Source organism: Thyridium curvatum, assembly GCF_004353045.1.
Source record: "Thyridium curvatum strain D216 chromosome Unknown NODE_2_length_892811_cov_85.036431, whole genome shotgun sequence".
Lineage (NCBI taxonomy): Eukaryota > Fungi > Ascomycota > Sordariomycetes > Thyridiales > Thyridiaceae > Thyridium > Thyridium curvatum.
Window position 1 is genome coordinate 238,632 of NW_022156757.1, and position 27,211 is coordinate 265,842.

The window sequence follows — 27,211 nt, forward strand, 5'->3', positions numbered from 1 at the left end:
TGCAAATCGAATTGTTTTGTTTATGAATGAAAAAAGGGGCTGTGGTCTATGAGAAGTATTTTTGCGGATCCATGGCTCTGGTGTTACGAAAGAGGCGCATCTAGGGGCGGGCACGGTCATATGGTCTGGTATTTGCATTGGTTGTTCAACAGTTGGCTTGGCACCCTTAAGAGAGAGCATCACTGCTTTTCTAGCTATGTATTGTCATGCCACATTAAAACTACGCCGTTTTACATCGTCCAGGGCCCGTGGAGGTTGCTGACTTCGCATGAGCGGTGCCCATAGCCCTCCCGTGTTTTTGTTCTAACCCCTTGTCCCCGAGAAATCTGCAGCTCTCGAACATCATCCCATCCTCCCCACGAGCCTGGGAGCACTCAAGCTTTCCGACTGGAGGGGCGGGAGCGTCCTTCCGATATTTTAGTGTTTAACGACGCGATCCTCCATGTCCTCTATTCGCCAGATCCTCGAGTCGCATCTCCGTTATGTGGCCAGATTCCATTGGGTCTTGGATCCATGGCTAATGCCGTTTGGTGGCTCGTAAGACCGGATCGGATCGTATACACGTCGGGAAGGAAGACATGTGCGTCGTCGCGATATAGTCCTTCATTTCCATCCCACTCAAAGTAGGGTGTCGTTCATATCCCCATGTCCTCGTCGCTCTCCTCCTCCGCCGCCAGCGCCATCTCCTCTTCCTCCTCCCTCCTCGTCGCCTCAGCACTGGCACCGAGCTTCCTCACGCCGTCGACGACGCCCAGCACGAACCCCCTGTTCTCCGCGAGCTCCATGGCGCCCACGCCGCGCAGGTTCGTGACGGGGTCGCCGCCGAAGCCCCGCTCCTCCTTGGGGCGGCCCGCCGGCGCCGACGCGGATGCAGACGTGGACGTGGTGCTCGTCGTCGTGGTAGTGCGCGCGCGCATCTTGGCGGCGCGCACCTCGGCCAGGTCGCGCAGCAGGCCGCGCACCTCCCCCGCAGGGGCGGGCATGTCGTCGGGCGCGTGCGCGAGCAGCGCCTCGGCCATCTCGAGCCAGTGGTAGGGCAGGAAGCCGGCGGGCGCGGCGGCCGTGCACGAGGGCAGGAAGGGCGCCGAGAGGGCCTCGTCGCGCTCGAGGTCGCGCACGCGGCGGGCGTTGCCCCTCGCGTCGGCGCGCACGGGCGGCGGCGGCGGCGGGCTGAAGTCGAGCGGGTCGGTGTGCGTCTCGTAGTGGATGAGCTCCTGCAGGGAGGCGGGCGCGAGCCAGGGCGGGGGCACGATGTTGGCGCGGCGCTGCTTCTTGAGGAGCAGGGCGAGCCAGAGGGGGAGGTCGGCGCGGTGCGGGGGCCGGAGGGCTGGGGTCTCGCCCTGTTTTTGTGTGAATGGGGTGTGTGTGAGTAAATGCCCCCCCCCCCCCCGGTGGGATCTTCGGCGGGATAGGGGAAGACTTACGCCGAGGAGGCTGATGCTGTCGAGGCGCTGGCGGGGCACGACGGTGACGAGCTCCATCTCGCAGACGAAGGCGACCTCGGCGGGGGTCAGCCCCGCGGGCAGGGGCAGAGCCATGGCTTTTGGGTGGCGAGGTCGAGGGCTGGCTACCTGGCTGGTGGCATTGGGTGATCAGTTTGCAAGACGCTGCCTTGGTTTGGGGTTTTGCGCAAGAGTCGTGGGCGGGCCAACGCGTGAGGAGCTGAGCGAGGGTCTTGCGATGTCGAAAGTTGACGCGTGCGCCAAGCACGATTAAATTGATAGGGGAGGGAAGATAACTAAGGTTATTAGTGGGGGACTGAACCACTGAGCTGGATCCAGTCCAGTCCAATTGTTAATCATCGTCGACTAATCAAGTTTGGCTCTTCAACCCTTTTTTTTTTGTTTTTTTTTTGTTCTATTTCAGCTTCACGAGTATGATGTCCTCGGTCTTTACATGTATAGAACATCTTGCAACTCTCTAGTGTTATTTTCAGGGAGAGACTCTCAAGAGGGCAGTCATGGCAAGACTGCATGTCTCGACATGCTAAACAGGAGGAGCAACAAAAGGCTGCAGTGACCAACAGCAGATGTGTGCCATTCTTCATTCACTCGCATTGCTCTCCAACATCTAGCCGGGTGAAAGTGACAAAGATAGGTATCTACATTTATATACACAGCGCATACGGCTGGTCAAAGCACTCATCCCACCCGCGTCCTCCCGAGTCCCAGAACCGCTGCAGCACCATCTTGGCCTGCAGGGGCGACGCCGAGCCCTGCTCCCGGCTCAGCCTCTCCAAGCCGTCCGCAATCGCCGCCCGCAGCGCGCCGTCCGCCTCGGCCGACACGCCGTCCACGACCATCGGCCAGACCATGCCGCGCCTCGCCCGCGGGCGCGGCCTGGACTCGCCCAGCAGGCGCCGGACGGCCTGCCTGTGGTGCGCGAACTGCGGGTGCAGCTCGCGCCGGCGAGGGGCCGGGAAGACGGCCTGGAGCGTGTGGAGCAGGAAGAGCACCGCCGAGGACTGGAAGGCGCGGCCGACGAGGAGCCAGTCCTGCAGGTGCGAGGTGCCGGGCTTGATCCAGTCCCAGTCCTCCGCCCGGAAGGCGAGCAAGGAGCCGAGGACTTCCTCGGCGGAGTTCTGGAGGGCTGCCAGCTGCGACGCGGTGCTGCCCAGTTGGCAGATCTGATATCGAAGGTGGTTGATTCGGACGATGCATGTAAAGATATCAGCCGGACAGGGACAGTTTGGATACAAGGCTTTGCTGTATAGCTCTCGAATAGTATCGATAGATTCGAGGTGCTCCTGCGGCATTGTTTGTTGCCCTGCGGGACTGGTAGCATTGCTGAAAACGGTGAGTCTTGCGTCATGAACAGGTCAGCGTCTATGCATGAATGCCGTCATGAGAGAAACGGAAAAGCATGGGCCAGTTTCTAGCCGGTACTGACATGAAGAAGGACACCATCGTCACCTTGGTGTCCTGGGACGTGCGGATGTACTCCATCAGGCCACCCCGGAGATCGAAAAGCGCCAACAGCCCGTGCAGATGCTCGCGCCAGCTGGGCAGCGTGCACTGCCCCAGCTCCTGCAGCAGGAACATGAGGACCGCTTTGATGGTCATGTCGCTCCGGCACCTGCTCGCGTCGCTGATATCTGCATTGAGAGACTGGATGGCCGAGAGGCGATGCTTGTGCAGGGCTCTGACGTCCTCGTTGGAGAAGCTCATGTCCGGTGGGCAGGGCCGATGCAGGATGTGGTGGCCGAACACCATGGCGATGAGGGTATGGCGGATGGACGGCGGCAGGACCTCGATGTATAGGTGGATGGATGGGAGGACGAACCATGTTGGCGCCAGCTCTGTGGCAACCAATTCGGGGTAGATGGCCTCATTGTCTGGGCCCCCCAAAAGTAGTCAGGGAATGATATAACACGACTAACCTGACGAATGGCCCAGGAGAGCGAGTTGGAAATAGGTACTTACAGTAGTGAGCAGCACTATAGATGTCACACCTCTCCGTCTTCAGGACAAGCTTAGGAATCTTCACTCTGTCTTGCACTGCAGCCTGCGTCAAGGGAGCAACAGCTAGGTCCTGTGTCTGCTTTTCATTGGTCTTTGCCCTGCCGGACTTGGACACCTCGAGTTTGCTCGGAGCAGCAGCACCCTTGCGCGGCCGTCGTCGAGTCCTGGACGTGACCCGGCCCGGAGCTAGCCAAACAAGTGGTCTCTTGTCTTCGTACCCAGGACAGGTGATGCGCGTCGTCCGACACTGGATGCAGACGGGATAGGTCGAGTCGCAAACAAGGCGGCGCCGCTGGCACTCCCAACACTGGCGTCGCGAGTCCGTCGACATGTCCGTGGCCCCAAGTGTGTCAGGAGAGTCTAGATTGGGTGGTGTCATACGCCGAACTGTTTTCTTTCTTTAATAGTGAAGTGTATGCTGGTTGGAACTCGGCTCACCGCATCACCGTACGTCATTTTGCGACAAAGCACTGTCCAAGGAAGGGGTGGGGGCTATGACGGGCTGAGCCGACTCCACGGCTGACATGGCCAACTATGTATGTGTCTTGGCGAGTGCAACGAGTGATGGAGTTTCGTTATGTACCTAGGTAGCTCTTAGCTGCTCTAGAATGCAATTCATTTGGTCCGTAAATGTTGGGCTGAATTGTTGTGCATATAGGTACTTGTCCAAGTCCATGATCGGTGCTTGGTTATGGTGCAATCCATACGTGACAGCTGTGTTGCTATTAGGCTTCTTTCTGTTATAGAACATCAAACCGTAACCGTACATATCAAAGTTGTACATGTACTTTGTAAATAGGGGATAAAGTCAAAGCTCTGCTCAACCTGGAGATCGGTAAAGCGAAAATCCGAAATGGGCAAAAAAGAGGGACAAAAAAAAGTGACCACAGCCAGGATCGAACGAACCTTCGCACCAATTATATACTAAATCCAGCGGGTGAGCAGGTAGACTACTCTGCATGGAAGCATATTCTATCGATTTCCTGGTCCGTGTGCTTTCAACTACACCAAAGCACCCAACTCCTGGCTGTGTTGAAAGGACTTGATCTAAACTTACTTATAAGGGATTCTGCAGTATCACGTTCTTTGACCCCTACTCCGTGTGTCTACATAAACTAATTGTTAGATGATATAAGGGCTGATCAAGTACAACGAGACACCTGGGACTAGGGATTTCTCTCTTGTCAGTGTGCCTCAGGCGGATACAATCCGACCCTCCTACATAGAGTTCTTGAGTCCCTTCAACGCTGTCCAGGAAGGTGGGAAAGTTTCACCACAAAGGAACATCAACCTAGTAATCACCAGGTCATACCAATAAAGACACTTGATCTAGGCTGAAAAGAGAGAGTTATAGACCATGAGTCTAAAGGTTGTTTCGATGGTTTGTATACATAGAAACTAGCTTGGCTGGACGGTATCTCCTTTGCCTGGCCTGACTATCGCCCGAAGCGATCTACTCAGGCTATGAATCTTGATCTAACGTCACACCCTCCCTCCATAGGCTTCCTCCTTCTTACAATACACAGGTTAGGCCCAACTGTGTGTATTCTTTTCTTTGACCTGATTCCTTCATCCATAGATGCACCAACCCAGCCTGTAGTGGAATGACCTCGAGCACCCTGCCCAGACCGCTACCAAGCTTGACTGAATCAGGCTCAGATACGAGAGACAAGGTTGTTGAGCGCACCTGTGGTTCTAGCTCTCATGTGAGGGACGGATTGCAATATGGCCCTGATGGACCTCTGCACTGGCACTCCTCAGGGATTCTTCGGCCGCCGGGCCACCTTGGCCACCATGCCGTCCTTGGACTGCGAGCTCTCGGCCGCCTCTCCAGACGCGGACGCAGGCTTGCCGGTCGTCATCGACCGCGTCACTCTCCGCGCTCCGCCGGGGGTCTGCGACGACGGCAGCGACGACGACGAGCCCGGGTTCTCTTGGCTGGCGCCGGCCTGGGACCTGGCCGCGGCCTGGGCCTTTGCGCGCGCCCTCCTGCTCTCGCGCTGGGCCTTGCGGTCGGGGAACTTCCTGCCGTCGTTGCGCGGGGGCCTCTCGATGGCGGCCATCCTGCCCCTGAGCTCGCCGGCCTGCTTGCGCTTGTCGGCCGCCGAGAGGTCCTTCTCCGAGGCGAGGGCCTCCATGGCGCGGCGGATCTTCCTCGCCTCGAGCTTGGCCTTCCAGGACCAGCGGTTCTTCCTCACGGTCGCGGCGGCCTGGGCGGGGGGCTCGGCGGCCTGGGGCTGTGGTGGCGCGTCGGAAGACATGGTGGGCGGTTGGCCGAGTGAATGTCGTGCCTACAGATGGATGTATGGTGGTGGTTTGGAGTATGCGGGGATGGCGCTTGAAGCGACTGAAGCGATGCCAAGAGGGGCGGCCAATGAAAGGATGCGAAATACAACCACGGGCAGGGGCTGGAAAGAGCGTTACCGTATTGGATAGTGCACGTGGATAGGTATATCTGATCGATGAGTCTGACAAGCTCTTGCTTGGTGAGCTGCGTGTGTGTGAATGAATCGCGAAATAATTTTCAGTGGGGCCTCTGTGAAGGTCGCCATGCATGGACCAGCGACTTGTACATTAATATCCCATCCACGATTGGCGGGGGGTTCTAGCGGATCGTTAGGTACTGTTCCAAGGGCCAAGATGCGGTGTTACAGAGCCCTAGAGAGGTACTTTTGGGCTGCAAAGAACACCTGCCATGAACCCCGAACCCAGCTCCCAGGAACGGAATCTCGCTTCGGATGGAATTTCCATCCATTTAGGGAACCTTAGCAGCAACCTTGTTCGAACACCGGGTCATCCACTCTCGCTGAATTGAACACATGTCGACCAGAATTGGCCAGTCTGGTGGACTTGGCAAAGACACCAAAGCCCTGGGCGCAAAGTATCACCACCAAACGAGCTAGGCGGCCCATGAGGTCATCCACCCACCAACCCTCAGAAGGGCTAGAGCCAGGCCCGGACCTGGGCGGCCTGAGTCGTCGGCGGTCGGGGGATATCAAGAAGCGACTCGCCATCGTCCATCGGGGTTCGGCCTCGATCGTTGCATGAAATTGGCCAGCTTGGCGCAAGTTTGAGCATGGCTGGCGGACGTGGCCAGAATGGAAAATTAATTTAATCAATCATGTCGCACTCGCCCTCGCCGTGCCGAGGCAGTCAGACTATAATAATGGATGTACTTGTACTGTTGGCACCAGACTGTTGCATCAATCGGGCAGTTTCATGGTGGGGGCTCCGGAGCTGCCAACCACGATCCACAGATTACGCGGATGGGGACAAAGGGACCCGTGGACCCTCTATTTCAGCTCCCGCCTCCCCTGCAAGTCGCTGTAACAGCCTCTCCCGACCCCTGTACTTGCTGGAGCTCTTTGGTGCCTCCTCGAGGCGTGCCGAGGCAGGCTGCCGACTTTTATCTACCTCTCTACCAATCTATTTACCTGTAGGTAAGATACGGGTGCTTACTCCGTCCCCCAGACACGGAACCCTCATCGAAGTGATCTCCCCAACGGACCACGCCGTTCGTCCGTCCCACGCCGCAAAAGGTCGCTCCCGCCGGTGTCTTACGAACCCCGTCAACACGCCAGCACGCGTGTTGGTTCCCTGTTCCTTGGCACCCTTGTCTTGCAAGGCCTGACCTGACCGGAGCGGGCATTGCCATGTGTTGCCTGCCACCTTCGCAAAGTGGAATATACTTCACACCATCGCACGCCCCGACTCGTAGGCACAAGCGAGCGCCAAGCAGCCGGACATCTAGGTTACGCCATGTTTGACCACCGGCCGCTAAGGCCAGCTCCCGTACCCACGATGTGGAGAACTGGGCGTGGACAGGCACACAGCATTGAGGTTCAGGTCGTTGGGACGGGCCTACTTCGTACGGAGTACCTATCCTTCCACGTTCCTTGCCTTCCTCGCATGACTAGGTATTATGCTGCTTTGCTCCATACTCCTACTTAAATAAAACAAATGCTCTCCGCACCTTCTGGAACCCCTCCTCAGCTGCTGTTCCTGATCTGCATGCCACCCCCTCCCAGAGAGCTTCACCCAGAGAGCTTCACCTATCATCATCATCATCGTGAGCCACCATGGCAGACGGCACAGAACCCATCCCCGAGCCTCCAGGCTATCCCTTGGTGGGCAATATCGGCGACATTGACCCAGAGAACCCCGTCCAGTCCTTCGTCCACCTGTCGGACAAATACGGTGAGCTCGATTGGTCGCCGGCGGCACGCAACTGTATGATCTGACAAATGACGTCCCAGGTCCCATCTACCGCCTCCACTTTCCCGGCGGGCGCACAGCTGTCGCTCTCGCATCACGGGAGCTGATCAATGAAGCCTGCGACGAGACTCGCTTCGAGAAGAACATCGGAGGCGTTCTGGGCGTACGTTGTCGCATCAATCCCCCGCCATGGCGTAGGCCTGTCGTGCCGCAGAGCAAGAGAGACTAACAAGCAGCAGGAAGTCAGAAATGGCGTCCACGATGGCCTCTTTACGGTCAGTCTGCATGAGGATACCCAGAACCTGCCTTGCCCAACGCACCCCTTCGCTGACCTGGATCCCACCTTTAGGCCCAGAACGAAGAGCCGAACTGGGCTCTTGCCCACAGGGTGCTCATGCCTGCCTTCGGACCCATGTCCATCAAGGGCATGTTCGACGAGATGCACGACATCGCTACGCAGCTGGCCATGAAGTGGGCTCGCCACGGCCCCGCGACGCCCATCATGGTCACAGACGACTTCACCCGGTTGACGCTCGACACGCTGGCCCTGTGCGCCATGGGCTACCGCTTCAACTCGTACTACCACGACGAGATGCACCCCTTCATCCAGGCCATGGGCGAGTTCCTCCACGAGTCGGGCTCCCGCAGCCGCCGGCCCCCCTTCATGTCCGTCTTCTATCGCTCCGTCGACCAGAAGTACTGGGACGACATTGCGCTCCTGCGCAAGACGGCCGATGAGGTGCTCCAGGCACGCAAGGAGACCCCGACCGACCGCAGGGACCTGCTCACGGCCATGCTGGAGGGCAAGGACCCCAAGACCGGCCAGACAATGAGCGACGCCAGTATCACAGACAACCTGATTACCTTCTTGATTGCTGGCCACGAGACTACCTCGGGTCTCCTCTCCTTTGCCTTTCACCACCTCCTTAAGCATCCGGATGCATATCTCAAAGCCCAGAGGGAAGTCGACGAGGTCGTCGGCACTGGGCCCATAAGGGTCGAGCATTTGGCCAAGCTTCCCTACATCAATGCTGTGAGTTTGGTTGTCGGTGGCGTCCCGGACTGACTTGTGCTTGCTGCTAACTCTGCTTTGTCAGGTTCTCAGAGAGACGCTGCGAGTCACGTCGACCATCCCCGTCTTTGGCGTGACGGCCAAGAAGGACGAGATCATCGGCGGCAAGTACAAGGTCTTCAAGGGTGAGAACCTGGCTATGCTTCTGGCCAAGTCGCACGTCGACCCCGCCGTCTTCGGCCCGGACGCCAACGAGTTCAAGCCCGAGCGCATGCTGGACGAGAACTTTGAGCGGCTCAACAAGGAATTCCCCAACTGCTGGAAGCCCTTTGGCAACGGCGTGCGGGCCTGCATCGGCCGGCCGTTTGCCTGGCAAGAGGCCCTGCTCGTCATGGCCATGCTGCTGCAGAACTTCAACTTCAGAGCCCACGACACGAGCTACCAGCTGGCCATCAAGGAGACTCTGACGTGGAAGCCCAAGGACTTTTACATGCGGGCCACGCTGAGAGATGGCCTGACCGCGACGACGCTCGAGCAGAGGTTGTCTGGTTCTTCGCCCGCCACTGCCAACAGCAGCAAGTCCAACGGAAGCCAAGCCAGGGCTCCTGCGAAGCCGGCGAAAGGGGGCAAGCCTCTCAGCGTCTACTACGGATCTAACAGCGGTACCTGCGAGGCTCTGGCGCACAGGCTGGCGGCGGACGCGTCCGCCCACGGCTTCGCGGCCAAGGTGGTCGATCCCTTGGATGCCGCCAACCAGAACCTGCCCAAGGACCACCCCGTGGTGATCATCACGGCGTCGTACGAGGGGCAGCCTCCTGACAATGCTGGCATCTTTGTCAAGTGGATCGAAGGACTGTCGGGCAAGGAACTGGAGAATGTGACATACGCAGTGTTTGGTTGCGGTATGTTCATTCCATCCAATCCAATTCATGAGGCTCAACACTAACGTCGCTTAGGTCACCACGACTGGAACCAGACGTACCACCGCATCCCCAAACTCGTCGATTCTACTCTTGAGAAGCTCGGCGCCGGCCGCGTCGCGTCCATCGGGCTGACAGACGCTGCCCAGGGCGACATGTTCACCGACTTCGAGACCTGGGAGGACGAGGTGCTCTGGCCCGCCCTCGAGGACAAGTACGGCATCTCGTCGTCTGCCGACGACGGCGCCGTGCCGGGGCTCGACGTCCAGGTCTCGGCGCCCAGGTCGTCGACGCTGCGCCAAGACGTCAAGGAGGCGTTCGTGGTCGCCACCGAGACGCTGACCTCGCCGGGCACGCCGCCCAAGAAGCACATGGAGATCCAGCTGCCCAGCGACCTGACCTACACCTCTGGCGACTACCTCGCCATCCTGCCGCTGAACCCCAAGGAGAACATCCAGCGTGCCATGCGCCTCTTCCACCTGCCGTGGGATGCGCACATCACCATCTCGGCCGAGGGCAGGACGTCGCTCCCGACCAACGTGTCGATCGCGGCGGTGGATGTCCTGGGGGCTTATGTCGAGCTGGCTCAGCCGGCGACTAAGAGGGTAAGTTCTTTTTGTCCTTTTTGTATAGGTGACTGAGTTTGAACGCGGTATTAACATTGGAATCCAGGGCATCCTGGCTCTCGCCGAGGCCACCAAGGACGAGAGCATCAAGAAGACTCTTCAAGGTCTTGCCGGCGACGAGTACGCCAGCGAGATCAGCGCGAAGCGTGTCTCGCTCCTTGACCTGCTCGACCGGTTCAAGGATATCAACTTGCCTCTAGGAAACTTCCTCAGTTTGGTCCCGCCCATGCGCGTCAGGCAATAGTACGTGTCAACCAGAAACCACTCCTTTTCACAGCCCCCCTCCCCCCCCCCTCATGGCTCCCTTCTCGGCGTCTCTTTTCTAACAGCCCCACAGCAGCATCTCGTCCTCGCCGCTCTGGAACCCGGGCCACGTCACCCTGACCTACTCGCTGCTCAGCGCGCCCTCGCTGTCGGGCCAGGGCACCTACATCGGCGTGGCGTCCAACTACCTGGCCTCGCTGGCCGAGGGCGACAAGCTGCACGTCGCGGTGCGGCCCTCGCACGCGGCCTTCCACCTGCCCGCCGACGCCGAGCGCACGCCCGTCATCTGCATCGCCGCCGGGTCCGGCTTGGCCCCCTTCCGCGGCTTCGTGCAGGAGCGCGCGGCCATGCTGGGCGCGGGCCGGCGGCTGGCGCCCGCGCTGCTGTTCTACGGCTGCCGCGACCCGGAGGCGGACGACCTGTACCGCGACGAGTTCGACCGGTGGGAGCGGATGGGCGCCGTGGACGTGCGCAGGGCGTACTCGCGCAGGACCGGGGCGGAGGAGGGCAGGGGTTGCAGGCACGTGCAGGACCGGCTCTGGGAGGACAGGGCCGAGGTCATGGAGCTGTGGGACCGCGGGGCCAAGATCTTTGTCTGCGGGTCGAGGGGCGTGGGCGAGGGCGTCAAGAAGGCGGCGCTCAAGATCCGGCGGGAGATGGTCGAGCGGGACGGCGGGGAGGCGGTCTCGGACAAGGAGATCGCGTCGTGGTTTGAGAGCATGCGGAACGAGAGGTATGCTACTGATGTGTTTGACTAGATTAGGAGGGAGTTTCTTTTTTGTGGAAGCTCTGGTTGGGGATAGTACAAAGTAAAATAGCAGTATGGACTGGACTCGAGTTGTAGAGGTTGATCAATGGAAGGTTGTTTGTTTGTTTCTGAGTGTTCTCTCTGCTCATTGGTCTAGGACTGTGTTAGTTTGCTGATTTGCTATTGGAGCCTTGATGTCTGCTTCTATTATATTTCCTTGGTGATGGACATGGCTTGTAAGTCAGTGTATACTTCTATTCAGTGGTACTGGTCGGTACCTTTGGCGCAGCTGGTTTCTTTAGCAGCCAAGTATCGTCAATATGATTTGGCTATATTAGTTTCTTTCTTGGGTGATCGCACCAGTCGGTGAAGGGTCTGGCACAGACTCTTGTCTGCTCAACAGGCTCCTTCCATCCGTCATTGCCAGGTTCTCTCCCATGGTGACTTCGGGGGTGGCATAGAGAGACAGGATGAGATCCTCCTCGCACGTAGTAATGTACCTGATGTCTGGTAGGTCCCTTGGGCTCAGTGATTGCGATCTCAATATCAGAATCCGCGTCATCGCTGGTCGAGACTGGAAAGAGTACACGGGGAGTGGCATCGGAGATACCTCTCAGGAAAAACACAGACAAAGAACACGCTCATCAAGTCAGAAGAGAAAGAGAGAGAGAGAGAGAGAAGGCAATCGAGTAAGATGAATCATTTGCAGACCTTGTATTGCCCCGTATGGAAATGACGCCATGCCCAATCAAACGCCAGATCTACATGCTCACGCCTACAACTCCGATGACTTTTTTCGTCCTTGAATCCCATGCAAACTCGTCATCCATCAGTGACTGGTTTTCCTCTGGAAGCGCACCAGTCCCGCTGCCCATCATCAGCCCAGCAAGTTGATATATGGCTCCGGCCATCTGCCCCAGACCAGAGGCCTGTCGCCGAGTCTTCCGCTGACGGGCGCCAGGATCTTTAACCTGCGGCGCTCGGCGTCGACGTCGGCCACATAGACGAACCCCATGACTGTTGCGTTCTGAATGGTCTCTGTGGAATCGTGGGGTGATGCGTTCATGATTGCTAGGGTCCAGTGGGATAGAGATGATGGGTTGTCGACTTTCTCCAGGCCGCCGTGGTGAGATGACGCCGCTTCATGAAAGAGTCAGCCACTGTTCCAACCGGGGAGTGGAAAGCTTGCACACTTACGTTCTGGCGTCTTGTAGACAGTAAGACCATCAAAGTCGGCCTGTTGCGTCAGGGGACTCAGCGTCCTCTTGGCATCCCCAAAGAAGTACTCCTTGATCGTCGCCTCCCGGATGTGTTGCAGGAAGGCCTCGTCCCTCTCCACCGCGCCCGACGACTGCTCGAGCTTGACCACGCTGATTGGCTCGCCGAGGCTCGTCTTCTCCGCGGCGAGGCGCTGGAGGAGCGCCTGGTTCAGCTCGTCCGAGCCAAGGACAACGACAATGTTCACCGAGAACTCCTCGACCAGGTGCGCCAGCACCTCGATGCCGTCCGGCCTGTCGAGGTTCACCACCGGCGCGTCGATGATGAGCCCGGCGCTGCGCACGTCCGGGTCCTCCAGCATCCGGCCCGTCACGGCGCCGGCCAGCCGCGTCGCCAGCACATTGAACCTCTCGGCGTCGTCCTGCGCCCGCTGGTAGCCGTGGTAGTACACGAGGGGCAGCTTGACGGGCACGGCGCTGGGCCCGCTGCTCGGCGTGCCGCCCCAGCCGGACCCCTCGCCCTCGAGGTCGACGACCGTCGCGTAGACGGCCGCGCTCAGCGTGCCCGGCAGGCTCAGCATGCCCTCGCGCGGCTCCGCGTTGACCATGCACGTCTGGTGGCCCATCTTGACCCCCCATGCCGCCAGCGTCCGGCACAGCGCCGTCTGCCCGCAGTCCCGGGGCCCGCAGACCATGACCCGGGGCCCCTGGGCGCCGTGGCCGCCGCGCGCCGCGGCCTTGCGCTGCGCCGCGAGCAGCAGGTGCAGGTTCATGTAGCTGACCATGGGCGAGCCGTCGCCGTCGCCGTCGCCGCCGCCGAGCTGCGCGACGTGCTCGTCGCAGGCGCCGTCGACCTCGACCTCGCACCCCTGCCACGTGAAGAGCTTGGACTTTGTGTGGGAGAAGACGTAGGGTTGGTTGAGGGCGAGCTCGGTGCCGTCGCGCTCGGCGGTGCCCGAGAGCAGGCGCACGGTGATGGGCGGCGAAGAGACCTGGAAGCGCCACTCCCAGAAGCGCTGGAGCCTGATCGTGCGGGTGGCCGACGGCGCGGGCTGTTCACTCGCTTTGTTAGCGACGATAGCTTGCCACCAGTGAGTGCCTTTGGGGGAGGTATCTTGGGCTTACCTGCGTGGGGATCTGTCCCAAGCCCGGAATCGACATGGCCTCGGACTCGGCTTCTTCCAGCGCGGGAAGGGGTTATGGTTGTGGGTTGTGTGAGGCGTGCTTCCTTCTTTGGAGCCAAAAAAGATCAAAATGTGCTGGAGCTTGCGGCTCGCAGCTCAGCTCTCGCAAGGTTGCGGTTTTCAGTGGATTAACCCAGCGTTCCTACTGACGCAATGTGCTATTTAGCGGGGCAAGCTCGCCTAATTAAAGTGTAAGGAGGGCCGGGGGCTTTATGGTGTGGGCGTGTCAAGGAATCATTGGCCACTCGAGGTGCTGGATGAGATTTCGATATGCATCATGCAGGCAATCCAGCACCTCAATGGCATTGTGCAAATTGACTTTGGGCTATGCATGGATGGACCAGTTCAGCAGGGTGCAGGGGCCTACCCGCAATTAAGGACGGGACGACTATCAAGTCTAGCTCATCATCGTCACTTCAGCAGGCACTTGAAGGTGGAGGAGGAATTCATCTTTGAGTCTTCTCTCGATCCTTTGCGAATCAGAGTGAGCGATGAAATATGACTGTGAGCTGTCTCTGTAGCTTAAAAAAAAATAAGGTAAAATCGTGTTATCATCATAAAAATGCCATCAAATGCTAATGTACAGTCCTTTTCCCGACACAGTTGCTTTTATCTAGAAATAGGGGAGGGGAAAAAAGAAAATGAAAAAGAGAAAAACACCTTAAGAAACGCCATGGTATCAGCCCTCTGCCCTCCGTCATGCTACCTTTGCTGCTCACAATGCTGTTTCCTTTGCAAATGCCAGACGGTATGCAAGCCCTTGATGGTGTCGCAGGAGTTTCCCATCTCTGCGGTCTATTTGCAGGGCGAAGGGGCGCCCGCCCGTCCATCTCCCTCACTGTGACAATTCATCGAAAATCTTGATCAAACTCCGGACGCCCTTGAGCACGTTTTCATCGGGTCCCTCTCCGGGTGCCCATGCTGCATGGGCAAAGTCGATGAGCTTCAGTCCGTAAATCCGTGGCAGGTTGACCAGATCGCTCTCATCGTCTTCGTCCACGTCGGCCGCAAGGACCATCTGGCCGCTCATGACAGCGCCGGTAACCATCTCGCCATCCGGGCCGAGATCAATACCGCTGTCCACCCGGATATTGGCGCGGGTCTCGTCCTCTTTCTCCTTTTGAGTAACGGTCTCGTTGGACTCCTCGACGGCGACCTTCAAGGCTTCGCCATCTCCCTCAAAAACAAACAACAAGGAGGCAGAGTACATGCGGCTCTCCTCCTGCTCCAGCACGTCGCGGACGTGCTCCAAGTCCCGCTTGAATGCTTGCGCCACGGCCTTGCCGTGTTCCAGGTCCACCTTGGCAGCCTCGTTGAAGATGAACTTTCGCAAGGAATCCACGACGTTCTCGGCATTGACGGTAAAGCGGCCCCAGTCCTTGTCGTAGATCCTGTAGTCCTCTTGGTCGAGCTCGGCCTTGTCGTGCGAGCCCCTGAAAACCCGCATGCCAGCTATCCGGAAACCCAGGTCCTTGTGGGTGGTCTCGGCAGCGATCTTATCGAACCGGTTCTTCTTTTCCTGCGGTGCATCGTCGGCCCAGAGGCGAGTCCCCAGCTTGATATCCATAATGTTGGGCTGCTTGTATCCGTAGGCCGCATTCTCCAAGACGAGCGCCGTGTCCGTGGCAATTTTCCGATCCTTATTGGGTTTCCATGTGACGTTGTCAGGCGTCGTTTCTGGTTCTGACGGGGGTTCGGGGTGAAGGCTATGGGCCATCTTGACGACTTCTTCTTTGAGATGTTGCGGGATGTGATCTGCGACGACGGGCAATTGCTCATTGATATCCGCAATGTCGGTCGCATCGTTCAGGGTTAGAGTACCCATGAAAACAGGCATGATGTCCGCAAAGTCGGGGTGTTCGTCGGCTGCAGAATTGTAAAAGTCCACCTCCTGCTGGGTACAAGGCTTGATGAACAACTCTCCATCCGGGTCGCAGAGCGTGCCAGCACTACACGGGCGCAGCAGATTAGCATAGCACTTCGTATGATTCAAGATCTTGGGGGAAACTTACTGCCCTGCGACGGCATAGTTGTAGTCGACGAGGTCCCCGCGCTTCGGTATCTCTCTTGCGCCCATCATCTTTGCGGCGCGCCTTCGGTGGTAGGTCGAGAGGTCAACGGTCTCGGGGATACGGCTCAAGGCAAAAGCATAACCGAGAGGCTCTGCAGCTGCTGTGGGAGGATGATGGTGTACGCTCAGAAATGCAGGGGCAAGAAGGGAGAGGATCAGCGATCGCATGGGCGACCGTTGTATGTGCAGCCTGGGCCAGGAGATGTGTGCCAAACTGTAATGCGGAATCGAGGAGGAAGACGGACGTTGGCGTGCCACGAGGTATGCGCCGAGCTAATAAGGGTCGCTGGCTGTGCGCTGACAGTCGAGAGGCGCACAAGACAGCGGCAAAGAAAGAGGGAGTGTCTGGCTTTGTGTTGGCAATGGCGGTCAAAGGAATGTTGGGCGTGGTCGTGAATGTTGCTGCACAAAGGGCTCACGATATGGTATGTGCTGCAGTACAGTAAGGTACAGTAGTGGGCGGCGCAACAAGATGGATTGGGGCAGTGAAAGGGCCGCATACTTTACGCCACGAGTTGGGCAAAAAGTTCACTTTCCCATTTTTCCAGGCGCTGCATGGAGGGAACGGGTTGAACGGCCTGGCGGCACAGAGCGCTCTGACAGGGGTGGACCAGGCAGCTGACGGGCGCAAATCATAGCCCTTCTCAGTGATTCGCTCAGCTTGTCAAGCGAGTTCAGGCGGGATGATTAAGAGTCATTGGACCCCTGGCAGCTTTGTATGCGGAGTTTGATCCGCCCTGGTGGCTCAACTTGGGGCGCTTCAGAGACCTCTAGTGGGAGACTAGGCACGCTAAGGGCGGTATCAATCTGATACGTTTGGGCGGGCTGTCAAGTTCGGTGGGTCTGATTGTTTCAATAAAGTGCCTGGACTCAATACCAGTACAATACAAATCGTCAGCGGGTGGCGGAGAACTGGGGTCTACTGCGCTTCCGCTCCTTCGGTTCGCCAGTGCCGGACTGTCACTATTGAGGAGTGGCCAAAAGGCAGAATGGCAGCCCACAGCCACACTGGGCCCTCGAGGGCAAGAGAAATGCCTCGCGCTTTTGGTTGGCCTGCAAAGTAACGGCAGCATGTGTCGCCATGGCGCAGCATGCATATGTGCGTGTGCGCGAGTGTGTGCGAGTGTCTGCGAGTGTGTGCGCGTGTGTGCTGCACAAAAGACCACTGCATGGCGACGAGTAGGTGCCTTAGGAGGCCATGCTGTTTGCCGTCTCCGGGCTGGCTACCTGTCGTCCGTATCCCAGATCCAACCTGGCTGAATGGATCCGAGACAATGGGCCTTTCCCACATACACGAGACGAGACGGCATGTCAAGACGATGACAACTCCGAGGGCACGCCGGGCCTGAGGGATGCATATATACAGCTGTCAGCTCTCACCTTTGTGTTTCTTACGAACAGCTCTGGCAGAAGACTGATTTCTGACACTCTCTCGCCTGAGCTGAGTCAGTCGACCTTCCATCCGAAACACACGGACATGCCCGCAAATCGCAAGATCAGCCGCCAAGTTCTGGCTGTACTAGGAGTGGACCAAACTTCCTTATCGCGATGGAAACATGCCCTTCTTTCAAGTATTATCACAGCAGGTGCTTTATGTTCTGGCGAGGTTTGCCCGCAAGTCAAGGCCAAGACATTGGAGGAAGGTGCCACTTGCAAAAATAGCACATTCAAGGAGAGAACATCATGGCAAATAATCCTCAAGTAAACATGACTGGCAAGGCAGCAAGGTAGGCCATCTGTAGAAGGGACACAGCTTTCTCCTTGTGGCATCAATCTCTCCCAAGTTTGTTGCTTGCTTGAAAGACCATTCAGTGGGGTGTTGGTGTCCAAGCATTGAGGTTTGCTCCTCTGTACGAGCTGCTCATTGCCGTCTCAAAGATTCCATCACGCTCTCCTCACTTCGAGGCCACTCTGGTGTGAGATTGAGATACGACTCACCCCTTGCCTCTTTCTCTTGACTTTGAGAGCCCTCAATCATTCAACCAAGCAATCACTCCACAAGTGACGCTCTCTTTTTCACTTCTTGACCAGCAAGGTCTTCCTTTCTCATCCATCCCTCGTGATCACCAGCCCTTCAATTTTCGGACAGCCTCAGATCACCATTAATCCTTCAGCATTTCTTCATCCCGTGTCAACGAAGCAGCCCCCAGATCCAGCACCATGTCATCTGTCCAGGACCAAGAGATGGACCGAGAGACCTTCCTGGCTGCTATTGATGCTGCCATGGCTCCTCTCAAGGCCCCCGACCCGGCTGAGGCCGCGAAGGATGCCGAGAGCGCCGGCAAGGTCAAGTCCAAGAAGAAAAAGGGCAAGCGCAAGGGCAAGAGCGCTGCTGCTCGCGGCGAGACTGCCCTTCACAAGTCTCGCGGAACCGGATTCGAAGGTCTGTCTCTCTTTGGCAAGCTTGTTGTACCGATCGCCGAGTCTAATATTGATCAGAGTACTACGCCGACCCTCCCATCACCCCCCAAGAGCACGTCGACGAGCAGAAGCTCTATTCTGCGTAAGTGTCTCCTGTCCTGACCATACTCGCGTTGCCTTGCAAGTCAAATACTAATCTTTCATAGCGTCAATCCGTTCCATGAGTGAGTTTGCAAGGAACACCGCAAATCTGTCGTGTGGCTAACCGGCTCTGATAGGCGCATCGAAGAGTGTATCCAGCGCTTTCGCGCACGTCGTAGGCTGGATAATCTACGAACCATGCTCTTCACGAACTACCTGATGATAGGCGGTATCAACTCGAGTCCGCGCCAGTTCACTGGCGTCGCCGACATGAACGACCAGGAGCTCGAGGATGTCACCAGCAGTGATATGCGGGCCTACACTGCCACTGATGTTATTGATCGATCGGGCACCAGCTCGTTCAGCCGCTTCTACCGCGTTGACGAACCGGACAACTGGGATGTTGATTTCAGCGGCGTTGCTGCCGGCTTCTTGTAAGCGGCCACCCCGACTCTCTGTTTTGGGCACAATGCTAAAGATGAAACCAGCTCCGACAGTCTCCCCAAGCTATGCAGCTATGATCTTCGTGAGTATGCGTCTGGTCTCGAGGTCGTCCACAACTTCCTCACATACGTCCTCGCCCACGATGTCTGCCCGGAATTCAACGACGACGTCGAGAAAGCTCGCCAGCTTTGCCATCAGGCAGCCGCCGAGTATCCGCAGGTTTGTGCGGCACGCACTTTCCTCCCGGGCCTGTTCAACAAGGCTTGCGGAAAGCTGTTTTCCAAGACGAGCGACAATCAGGCCGTATCTTCCATCTATAGACACCAAGAGTGGCTGGACGACGACGATCTTGACGCAGAGCGCATCTTCAAGGCTACGATTGCCCTGCTGGACGAGTTCAAGGACTCCAAGATCCTCAAGAAGGCGAGGGATGTCAATGATATCCACATCACCGAGACTGTTTCCATGGACCTGGAGATCACGGAGATCCGCATGCCCTCTGTCGAGCTCGACAATCTCTTCGTCGGCGTCAAAGATCGCGACGGCAAGACTGGCAATATGCCCTCCATGGGCTTCGCCACGATGCGTCAGTGCGTCATCGAGACCGCGTGGGACAATCCCAAGCCCACAGAGGAGGAGTTGCGCGGCCGGCCCTCCGAGACGTTCATCTTTGATGCCGACACTCTGTCTGCACTCCAGGTTGGCTTCAAGCTGGAGGCTCTGGTGTGCCGGCTCGATGATGGCGAGCTCAGCTTCATTGCCAGCTTGGGTGACGTCCTGCCTTCTTTCTACACCTTTCTGCCGCAGACACTCATGCTTCACTTCAAGGAGCCCCTTCCCAACGAGCGGCCGGCGCCTTCAGTCGAGGATCCCGAAGTTGAGGAGGATGGTGGTGAGATGGAGGACCTCGAAAAGGAGTTTGGAGAAGCTGGTGTTGGCGAGGTCGAGGCCAAGAAGCCTGTCCCTGGATTGAAGGACATTCTTTGAGCTAGTCTGTAGGCCACGGCGATGTATCTTGAAGTCTAGTAACGTTGTAGCTTCAACCTGAATTCTTTTGGCAGAAATATCCGATAACAAGCCTTGTGGGTAGCATCGGCATGTCCCATGCTAAAGGTACATTCGGCCCTGATCACTGGGAACCTTTATAGTGTCTCTGGAGTACGGGTATTATTTTCGCTGTGTCTGTTCAACTGTGTCTAATTTCCAGTCTGATTTGGCTTGTACCTGAGACCGAGAAAGAAGTTGTTGAATAGACATTGGCACCACTTGTGCAACTGTCATCATCTCGAGAGACTGGGTTATCAAGGCCGAAGTAGTCACATGTAGGCTAGTAGCCTTGTGTGCTGCCCAGGGCCCGTTGTAGACAGCTCGGTAGCTTTCCAGCCCGAGGTGGCTCTGGCATCGAGCGGGCTGTGGGCACCACATCCTGACGATGAGCGAGTTGGCCCAGCTGAAGGAGAGTGCCGTCGAGCCGGACGAGGACCCAGAAGAAGCTGGGAAAACAGGAGGTAGGCCGGGCGGTCTACAAGATGACAGCTTGTTCCGAGGTGTCCAGCAAGGCCTGGTCGTCAGAGCTGCGGGCCAGTTGATATGCATCACCCTTTCCTCTGCGAGAGGAAGTAGAGCACTGGCGACCAGATAGAGAGATAAGAATACAGTAAGAAATAAATAAAAAGATAACCAAATGAGAAATATCATTCAGCCACCAACAGATAAGAATCGACAACCCATAGGCGAAGCAACCTATAAGTGCAGCCAACCCATAAGCACAGCAACCCATAAGTGCAGCCAACTCATGAGCGCAGCAACCCGTGAGCGCAGCAACCCGTTAGCGAAGCCAACCCATGGGCGAAGCAACCCATCATGGCCGAGTTTGTTAGAGTGATGACATCGTCCTCCTATATAGTTGACGTGTAGTCTGCCTCCACCGAGCCCGAGGTTCGAAAGCAGACGGGCAAGGGTGCCAGGAGAGATATGCGGTTTGCTAATGAGGGATGCGAGAGACCAGATGTCCAGTCGACCTCGGGCACAAACTCCCACGCAAATATCGACTAGTCGACGGAGCTCTGGGGATGGAAGAGGCCCAGCGATTATTGATATGACTCTTGCGTGATGCCAACTTGGATGATGAGAGGAAGGCTTGGTGCCGAGAAGCGAACGTAGGCGACAGAACGACATCTTGGAGCAGCTGTGTTGTGGTATGAGAGCGAAGGAAAGGGCCTGATCATGCAGAGTTTTGTCTATAACGCTTGCTCTTGGCGTGCCCATGCAACACACGCTCGACTCGAGGGTGCATGTTCCGGACCTTGCCTAAGTTGAAGCGCGATGGAGCCGCGCCCTAAAGTGAACATACCCAAGTAATTTTGACAACTCCTGATACTACTGCGATCAAGTGCACGCTAGAATGCGAGGCACCTGGTGATAAGAAGTTCTCAGTCCTCCTTGGCGCTTGATCTCGCGAGCCCAGGCGGACCCATATATTTCCCTGTTATGCTGGAAGAAAAGGTGGGTCCAGCCTGAGGATAGAGCAAAGATATATTAGGGTTACCATCCCAATCCTAACCTCAACCTCTGACATATAGGTGAGGAATCGTCCAGGAAGTGGATAAGAGATTTCCAGTAAGAGATGAGGAGAAGGAGATTTTTCGCCAGGATGCAGGCAGCCAGAATTTCGCCCGGTATGTGGACAGAAATTCCCGACCATTTAGATTCACACTTCAATAGAGGACCTTGGGTGCCCAAGACATAGTTAGTACATACAATAAAGTGATGATAATTGTCAACTTCCAAGATGATTTAGTGCAATTGTGTCCTTGGCACTGGGAACAACCATAGTGCCTTGGGATACAGGTCTTGTGTTCACTATGGCTCTTTGACTAAATACTATAGTAACTTAACGTTCAACGGACAAAGGTTGGTCCCAGAATTAGTTTATTTTTGAAAAGATTAGGTAACAGACTTCATTCTCAAGATATGATATGACTCGAGCATGCGGGAGGTTTGCCCCTCCTAAGAGCCTTAAGAAGAAGCTCTGAAAGTTGACAGTCCAGATAGTCTCGCAAGTGGACTGGATATGGAGTGAAGGATATTTCAAGGTAACTAAGTAGCATTCGACTCTGAAGGGATTGAAAGCAAACAAAATTGCCTCCAAGGCAATTTGAGACTGACTGGCGTTACTTCCACTCAAGCTTTAAGCCCTATACGAGCCCATTTAGCACAGGCTCGCAACCCACCAAATCACGGAGGAACTCGGGCTCGTGGGAGCGACACGATTGTTTACCTGTCAAACTGTGACTTGCTGTTCGGCCCCGCCTCTCCGACGGATATCTTGAGCGGGATCTCTTCCCAGCAGTCGACTGACTGCAGTGCTGAACCCCTGCTGCCGCGGCTCTCCAGCATCTCCGGCCCTACGGTGTCGCGTGAAGAAGCGCCCTCTCGCATTCCGGGCACGCTCGCTGTACGTGTTCAGAAGCATCAGGATCTGCCTGGCGAGGGGCTTCACAATCCATATGATGAGCCCGAAGAACAGCGTCATGGTGACGAATATGAGCCGCGGTTGAAAGGTGACGAATCCCGTCTGCTGTATAGTCCCAGCCATGATGAGGGGAGTGCACACCCCAAACTGTCAACAGGTAAGTAAGTTTTCCGCGACATGGACGAAAATGACCCGCGCCATTTACCAGTACTGAGCTTTCTTTCTGAATGTGGATGGATTGAATGCCCTGAAGTTGCAGGTAAAGCTCGAACTTTATAGAGCGTGGTCAGCATTCCTGGCTGGTCTCGATCAATACCTTGGGTGAACTGCCTATGCATACCTGGCTTCTCGATATATCGCACAGCCGAACCAGTTTAGCAACCATCGTGTGCGATTGCCGAAGCTCGCGGTAGACTTCTCCAATACTGGCAATACATCGATGGCAGCCCTCCAATGTTCTTCTGACGCCTGCCTCGTTTCGAGAATTTTGACCAGTCAAGGCGTGTGGTGGCGGTCTGGGATAGGTAGCTTCGAAGGCATCTTCAGGAGTCACGACGCCCTGAAGAACCGGCTCAGGATTCTGAAGAAATTTGTCCAAAGCCTCCAGTGTTGGGGTCAATGCTGACTCAAGCTGTGTCAGTAGTCGGGTTACATTGCAAGTCCACCTGTAGTCCTCGGTGATGGTTGCAATGTGCTCTTGCTCGCTGCCGAGTGAGTAATCAAGAGGGTTTGCCAGGCCCCTCTTCTCTATCTATATTTTGTTGAAGACATGTTTAGTCTGAGCTCACTGGAATCGGGCCTTTGGGGTCTTTCAGAAAGGGACGGTGATAGTTGGTTGGAAGATTTCATCGTACCTGTCGGTTTATAATTGGCTCGATGATCTCGACCAGGTTCTCCCACTCCTCTTTGACGTGAGAGCTCCACGCCTGCAGGCAGTCCAGGAAGTAGAGCCGTGGGTCCAGAACAGGCAGTCTAGTGGTTTTTTTGAATCGAGTCAGCGGGTCACATTCGTACTCGGCCCTCCGGGTTTGTTGACAGTGTTTCACTCCGTCCAAGCTATCGACTCCGTCGAAGAATGTATCCACGAAGCAGAATGCACACCAGATATCGTGGCTCTGCCCTGTTACTAGAAGGGATACCTGGGCCTTGTAAATGGATTCTTCTCCAGTGTGAGGCTTTGTGGCTGCGTTGAACAGATATGTGACGGACTGGCGCATTCGAAGGGGCAAGTCGTCCTGGCATCTCCTCATGTCTTCGGGGACTAATTCATCCGGACCATGTGTCCTCCAGGTGTAGTATGGCAAGTGGAACTCGAAAACGAAAGGTAAGAATCGACGCTCCTATTCGCGAGCTTGTTAGCACCCTCTGCAATCATCGTTTCAGACTTTTTCTATGCTTACTGTAGTGAGACACCTGATGGTACTGCCTGATCTCAGGTGTCGCCTGATGCAATCTCGAAGCAGGGGAGTCTGGATATATGTCGCTGTGAGAGCCACTGCCGGCACTGTCCAATAATCGAGATCCGTGATATATCTTTGTACTGTGAGCCATGTTCATTCTGCAGCAAATACGTCACCTACGCAATATGCCTCCGATCGTCCGGTTGGTGCTCCTGTGATCAAGTGTGAGTTATTATTGAAAGACGAGGGAAGGGAGGAAATCAAAGGATGGCCTGCCACCATGGTGCGGTCCAACCACTCACCCAACGTTTAAGTCCATTGTAGAGTTCCTGAGCCGAGAGTGGTCCTCTGCAAGGTCGGGGTTCCCCAAAGTAGTCTGATTCCATCAGCCACGCTACCTTAGTTTCTGGAACGGGAACCGGCCTTCTTCCCTGTAAGGCGTCCATGTGTTCTTCAGGGCAAAAGGCTTGAAACTCTCGGACAATGTGTGCATATTCCGGCGCGTTGAACCGTTCGCGCAAGAACACAGCCGCTCTGGATACTTGACGGTTCAAAAGGACTGGAGCAGTGCCCCCAGATGCTTGAGCTTGAGCCTCGTGAGCAGAGGCTTGTTCTTCCTCAAAGACATCGAGATATGGTCGGACCTCAGTCACGTCGAACATTTTGAAGAGATCAAACACCTGCCTGGCGGTATCTTGAACACAGTATAGGATGCAACAGTGACCGGATAATCAAGAGCTGTGCGGATGAAGGGAGGCAAGAGTCGTGCGGATGTAGGAAGGGTGGTCTCTTTTTTATAAACATCGAGGAAGGTAACACGAAACAGTCACATTGCCCATGGCGTGCTTTTGGTGCGTCCAAAAAAGTCTATTCCCGTGTGTCAATAAAGCTCTGCTCTTCTATCACCATTCATTGCTACACATTGGCAGCGATGTAACCTGATGATATGGTGGCCCTCCCACACGAGACGGCGAATAAAGTTGTACAAGTTGCAAGAGCGTAGTACGAGTGCGCCTCCAGAATCTGCCTGGCTCGAATGTCGATGGTTACTTGCCACAACTATCCGGTTGCACTTCTGTCGGGGCCATGCTGAGCAGTTGAGTTCTCTTGGCTTCAGATGGTTAGCTCCGTATCTCCATTCGCCAGTTGGGGAGGCCAGTACGTACGTAGAGTTGGTCGCGGTGTTAGAGTTGGTCGCGTTGTTAGAGTTGGTCGCGTTGTTAGAGTTGGTCGCGTTGTTAGAGTTGGTCGCGTTGTTGGAATTGGTCGCGTTGGTAGCATTGGGGTTGTTGAGATGTGGATTGATTATATCACACCGTTCACAACGTGGAGCTTTGCATCTCAGGCATGGAGCAGCAATGGCACCAGCCTGGTTATGCAGCTCGTAGCGGCACTATTATCCATCAATAATCATGCAACTGATGCGGCTGTGTTGAAACTTACACAGGCCCAGGCTTCTTCCTTTGTCATTATGCAATCCATGACTTGTTGACTTTGTTGTTGTGTGAGTGACATTACTCGCAAGTCTTCCTCACTCATTCGCAGTGCTTAAACAATATTCCTGAGCTAACCTGTGATGCAAGTCTGTAGTTGATTCATGAAGGCCAAAACCAAGACATTACTTCATCTCATGCTCCTGCATACGTATACACTAGCCTACCGTGCTCACTCCCTCATTCGCTGCCTCTCCAGCTTGGCAGTGACCTCACTGGCTTCAGTACCCTTGGGGCTAGTGGAAATGATGAGGAGAGTTAGACTGTACGGCTGGAATTTGAACATCCTCGGCCCTTCCCTCCTCGACCTCCCCAGCGCCACCGTCCGCAACCAGATGCTTAACCCGGACGGGCCGGGCTACAAGCTGCTGGCCTTCGAGGGCGACGCCTTCACCAGCAACCGCCAGGCCGTCGCCAATCTCGCCACGGCCAGGAAGATCCGCGAGTTCGCCACCGCCGGCCTGCCGATCCTCGTCGTGGGGAACTGGTCCTCAGTCTCGGCCTACGGCCGCGGCGAGGCCGCGCACAGCGCCGAGATCACGTCGCTCTTCGCCGACATCCTCGGCCGGCCCAACGTCGCCAATGTCGCCGCGCGCGACGACATCGGCGCCGGCGGCGCGCAGCAGCAGCAACAGCAGCTCGTCAGCCACCACCGCGCCGACGGCGACCTCGACCACTTCCTGCTCGTCGCGGCGCACCCGGCCACCTACGCCGTGTCGGCAAAGGCTAGGGTCCACGCCGTCGAGGCCGACGTCGTGCTGCCCCGGCGGTCGAGGCGCGGGGTGCCCCTGCTCACGGACCTCTGGACGGGGCAGATGACGCCCCTGGGCCAGTACACCGAGGTCGACGACGCGCACGTCCGCGTGCGCGTCCGCCTCAAGAAGTAACAGGCCGCCGTCATCACCGTCGCGCCCCTGGCCGAGGTGCCGGTGCACGCCGTCGCCTCGGACGCGCAGCTCGTGCGACGCCGCGACGGCGGCGGAGGCTGCGGGCTGTACATGCGCGCCAACGCGACGGGCACGTACACGGCCGAGCTCAGCGACGGCAGGACGGTCATCGAGACGATCCGCCACGTGCCGAGGGGTTTCGAGATCAAGGGTTGGACGCTGGCGGTGCAGAGCTGGGAGCCCACGGAGGATATGTCCTCGCACGAGCCGGGGTTCGTCGCACACGAGCTCGGCCCGCTCGACGCGCTGCGGCCCTGGACGAGCTACCCGGAGCCGGGCGACGTGTCGGGCGTGGGCACGTACAACGCGAGCTTCACGCTCGGCGGGGAGGAGGGCGGCGGCGGCTGGGCTTGGTCGGCCCAGGCCGGCGCGACGCACCTTCACGGGCTCGTTCCGCGTGGTGGTCAACGGTCGGCGGCTGCCGGCTGTGGACCAGCTGGACACCGAGTTCGACATCGGCGGGTACGTGCACAAGGGCCGCAACACGATCAGCATCGAGGTCGCGACGCCGCTGCTCAACCGGATGCGGGTGGCGGACCCGGACGTCAACGGGGTGGCCAAGACGCAGGACTACGGGCTGGTGTCACAAGGAGGTCAAGATTGCGGGGTAGGACGGGGACATAACGGGACTGTCTCCTACAGGAGTACCTTCAGGAGGGGAGGATTGCCCCTGGAGAACATTCTCTACGACTCGGCATTTGGTACGTTCAGAACTGCCATGAAGTAATGTGTGTCATGATCACGAAACCAGTGCCAAGATGACCGTGCCAAGTATAATTACGAAGTACGTGATTTGTTTGGACAGTACGAGACTGGCGCGTTTCGAAGACGCGAAACCTTACAAGAAAGGCAAGGCAAACCGAGCAAGACTGTTTGTGAACAGTGTCAAGGTTCCGTTAACTCCCGGACGAAAGCAGACTACACAGTTGATGGCGTTCGAGATGGTGTGCACCAACTTGTTTAGTCGGCTTTGGCTCCTTATTAGGTTGGGGGTCTCATCACGAACTTGGTCCGTGCAAAATCTGGGGAAAGGACCTGGGGAAAGAAGGTTGTTGAGACCATGATGCTGACCACTCGAAAATGGTCACATTTGTGACTGTTGATACCTCTGTCATTTGATCATTTGGAGCATATTGGTGGCAGACAAATGTTTCAATGGACCTCGAGATGGGACCCTGCAGCGAACCAAAGTTCATCAGCTGGGAGCCAGTCACGCGGGCTGTATTTGGGCA

At 56.7% G+C, this 27,211-nt stretch overlaps 7 protein-coding genes across 7 annotated transcripts; 3 read left to right on the top strand and 4 right to left on the bottom strand.

The window, feature by feature from the left end:
- Positions 1-635: 635 nt before the first annotated feature.
- On the bottom strand, positions 636-3,792 carry E0L32_000484 (uncharacterized protein; the record flags this gene model as incomplete). The annotated part of the gene is made up of 5 exons (XM_031139302.1): positions 636-1,340; positions 1,425-1,575; positions 2,127-2,786; positions 2,890-3,334; positions 3,423-3,792. The coding sequence occupies 5 exons, from the start codon at positions 3,790-3,792 to the stop codon at positions 636-638; spliced, it is 2,331 nt and encodes a 776-aa protein (XP_030995801.1).
- A 1,426-nt stretch (positions 3,793-5,218) lies between these two features.
- Positions 5,219-5,722, bottom strand: E0L32_000485 (uncharacterized protein; the record flags this gene model as incomplete). The annotated part of the gene is made up of 1 exon (XM_031139313.1): positions 5,219-5,722. The coding sequence occupies one exon, from the start codon at positions 5,720-5,722 to the stop codon at positions 5,219-5,221; it is 504 nt and encodes a 167-aa protein (XP_030995802.1).
- Positions 5,723-7,540: 1,818 nt separating this feature from the next.
- On the top strand, positions 7,541-11,256 carry E0L32_000486 (uncharacterized protein; the record flags this gene model as incomplete). Its single annotated transcript, XM_031139324.1, has 7 exons — positions 7,541-7,658; positions 7,718-7,839; positions 8,026-8,709; positions 8,774-9,590; positions 9,645-10,213; positions 10,281-10,477; positions 10,572-11,256. 7 exons carry the CDS (start codon positions 7,541-7,543, stop codon positions 11,254-11,256), a joined length of 3,192 nt encoding a protein of 1,063 aa, XP_030995803.1.
- An 867-nt stretch (positions 11,257-12,123) lies between these two features.
- Positions 12,124-15,886, bottom strand: E0L32_000487 (uncharacterized protein; the record flags this gene model as incomplete). Its single annotated transcript, XM_031139335.1, has 4 exons — positions 12,124-12,386; positions 12,444-13,522; positions 14,487-15,596; positions 15,660-15,886. 4 exons carry the CDS (start codon positions 15,884-15,886, stop codon positions 12,124-12,126), a joined length of 2,679 nt encoding a protein of 892 aa, XP_030995804.1.
- Positions 15,887-17,878: 1,992 nt separating this feature from the next.
- E0L32_000488 (uncharacterized protein) lies at positions 17,879-19,651 on the top strand (the record flags this gene model as incomplete). The annotated part of the gene is made up of 5 exons (XM_031139347.1): positions 17,879-18,101; positions 18,158-18,221; positions 18,286-18,303; positions 18,358-18,654; positions 18,709-19,651. The coding sequence occupies 5 exons, from the start codon at positions 17,879-17,881 to the stop codon at positions 19,649-19,651; spliced, it is 1,545 nt and encodes a 514-aa protein (XP_030995805.1).
- Positions 19,652-21,947: 2,296 nt separating this feature from the next.
- Positions 21,948-24,201, bottom strand: E0L32_000489 (uncharacterized protein; the record flags this gene model as incomplete). The annotated part of the gene is made up of 7 exons (XM_031139358.1): positions 21,948-22,286; positions 22,345-22,410; positions 22,480-22,890; positions 22,994-23,479; positions 23,540-23,672; positions 23,720-23,751; positions 23,842-24,201. The coding sequence occupies 7 exons, from the start codon at positions 24,199-24,201 to the stop codon at positions 21,948-21,950; spliced, it is 1,827 nt and encodes a 608-aa protein (XP_030995806.1).
- A 1,079-nt stretch (positions 24,202-25,280) lies between these two features.
- Positions 25,281-26,943, top strand: E0L32_000490 (uncharacterized protein; the record flags this gene model as incomplete). The annotated part of the gene is made up of 4 exons (XM_031139369.1): positions 25,281-25,874; positions 25,923-26,572; positions 26,622-26,680; positions 26,738-26,943. 4 exons carry the CDS (start codon positions 25,281-25,283, stop codon positions 26,941-26,943), a joined length of 1,509 nt encoding a protein of 502 aa, XP_030995807.1.
- Between the last annotated feature and the right edge of the window lie 268 nt (positions 26,944-27,211).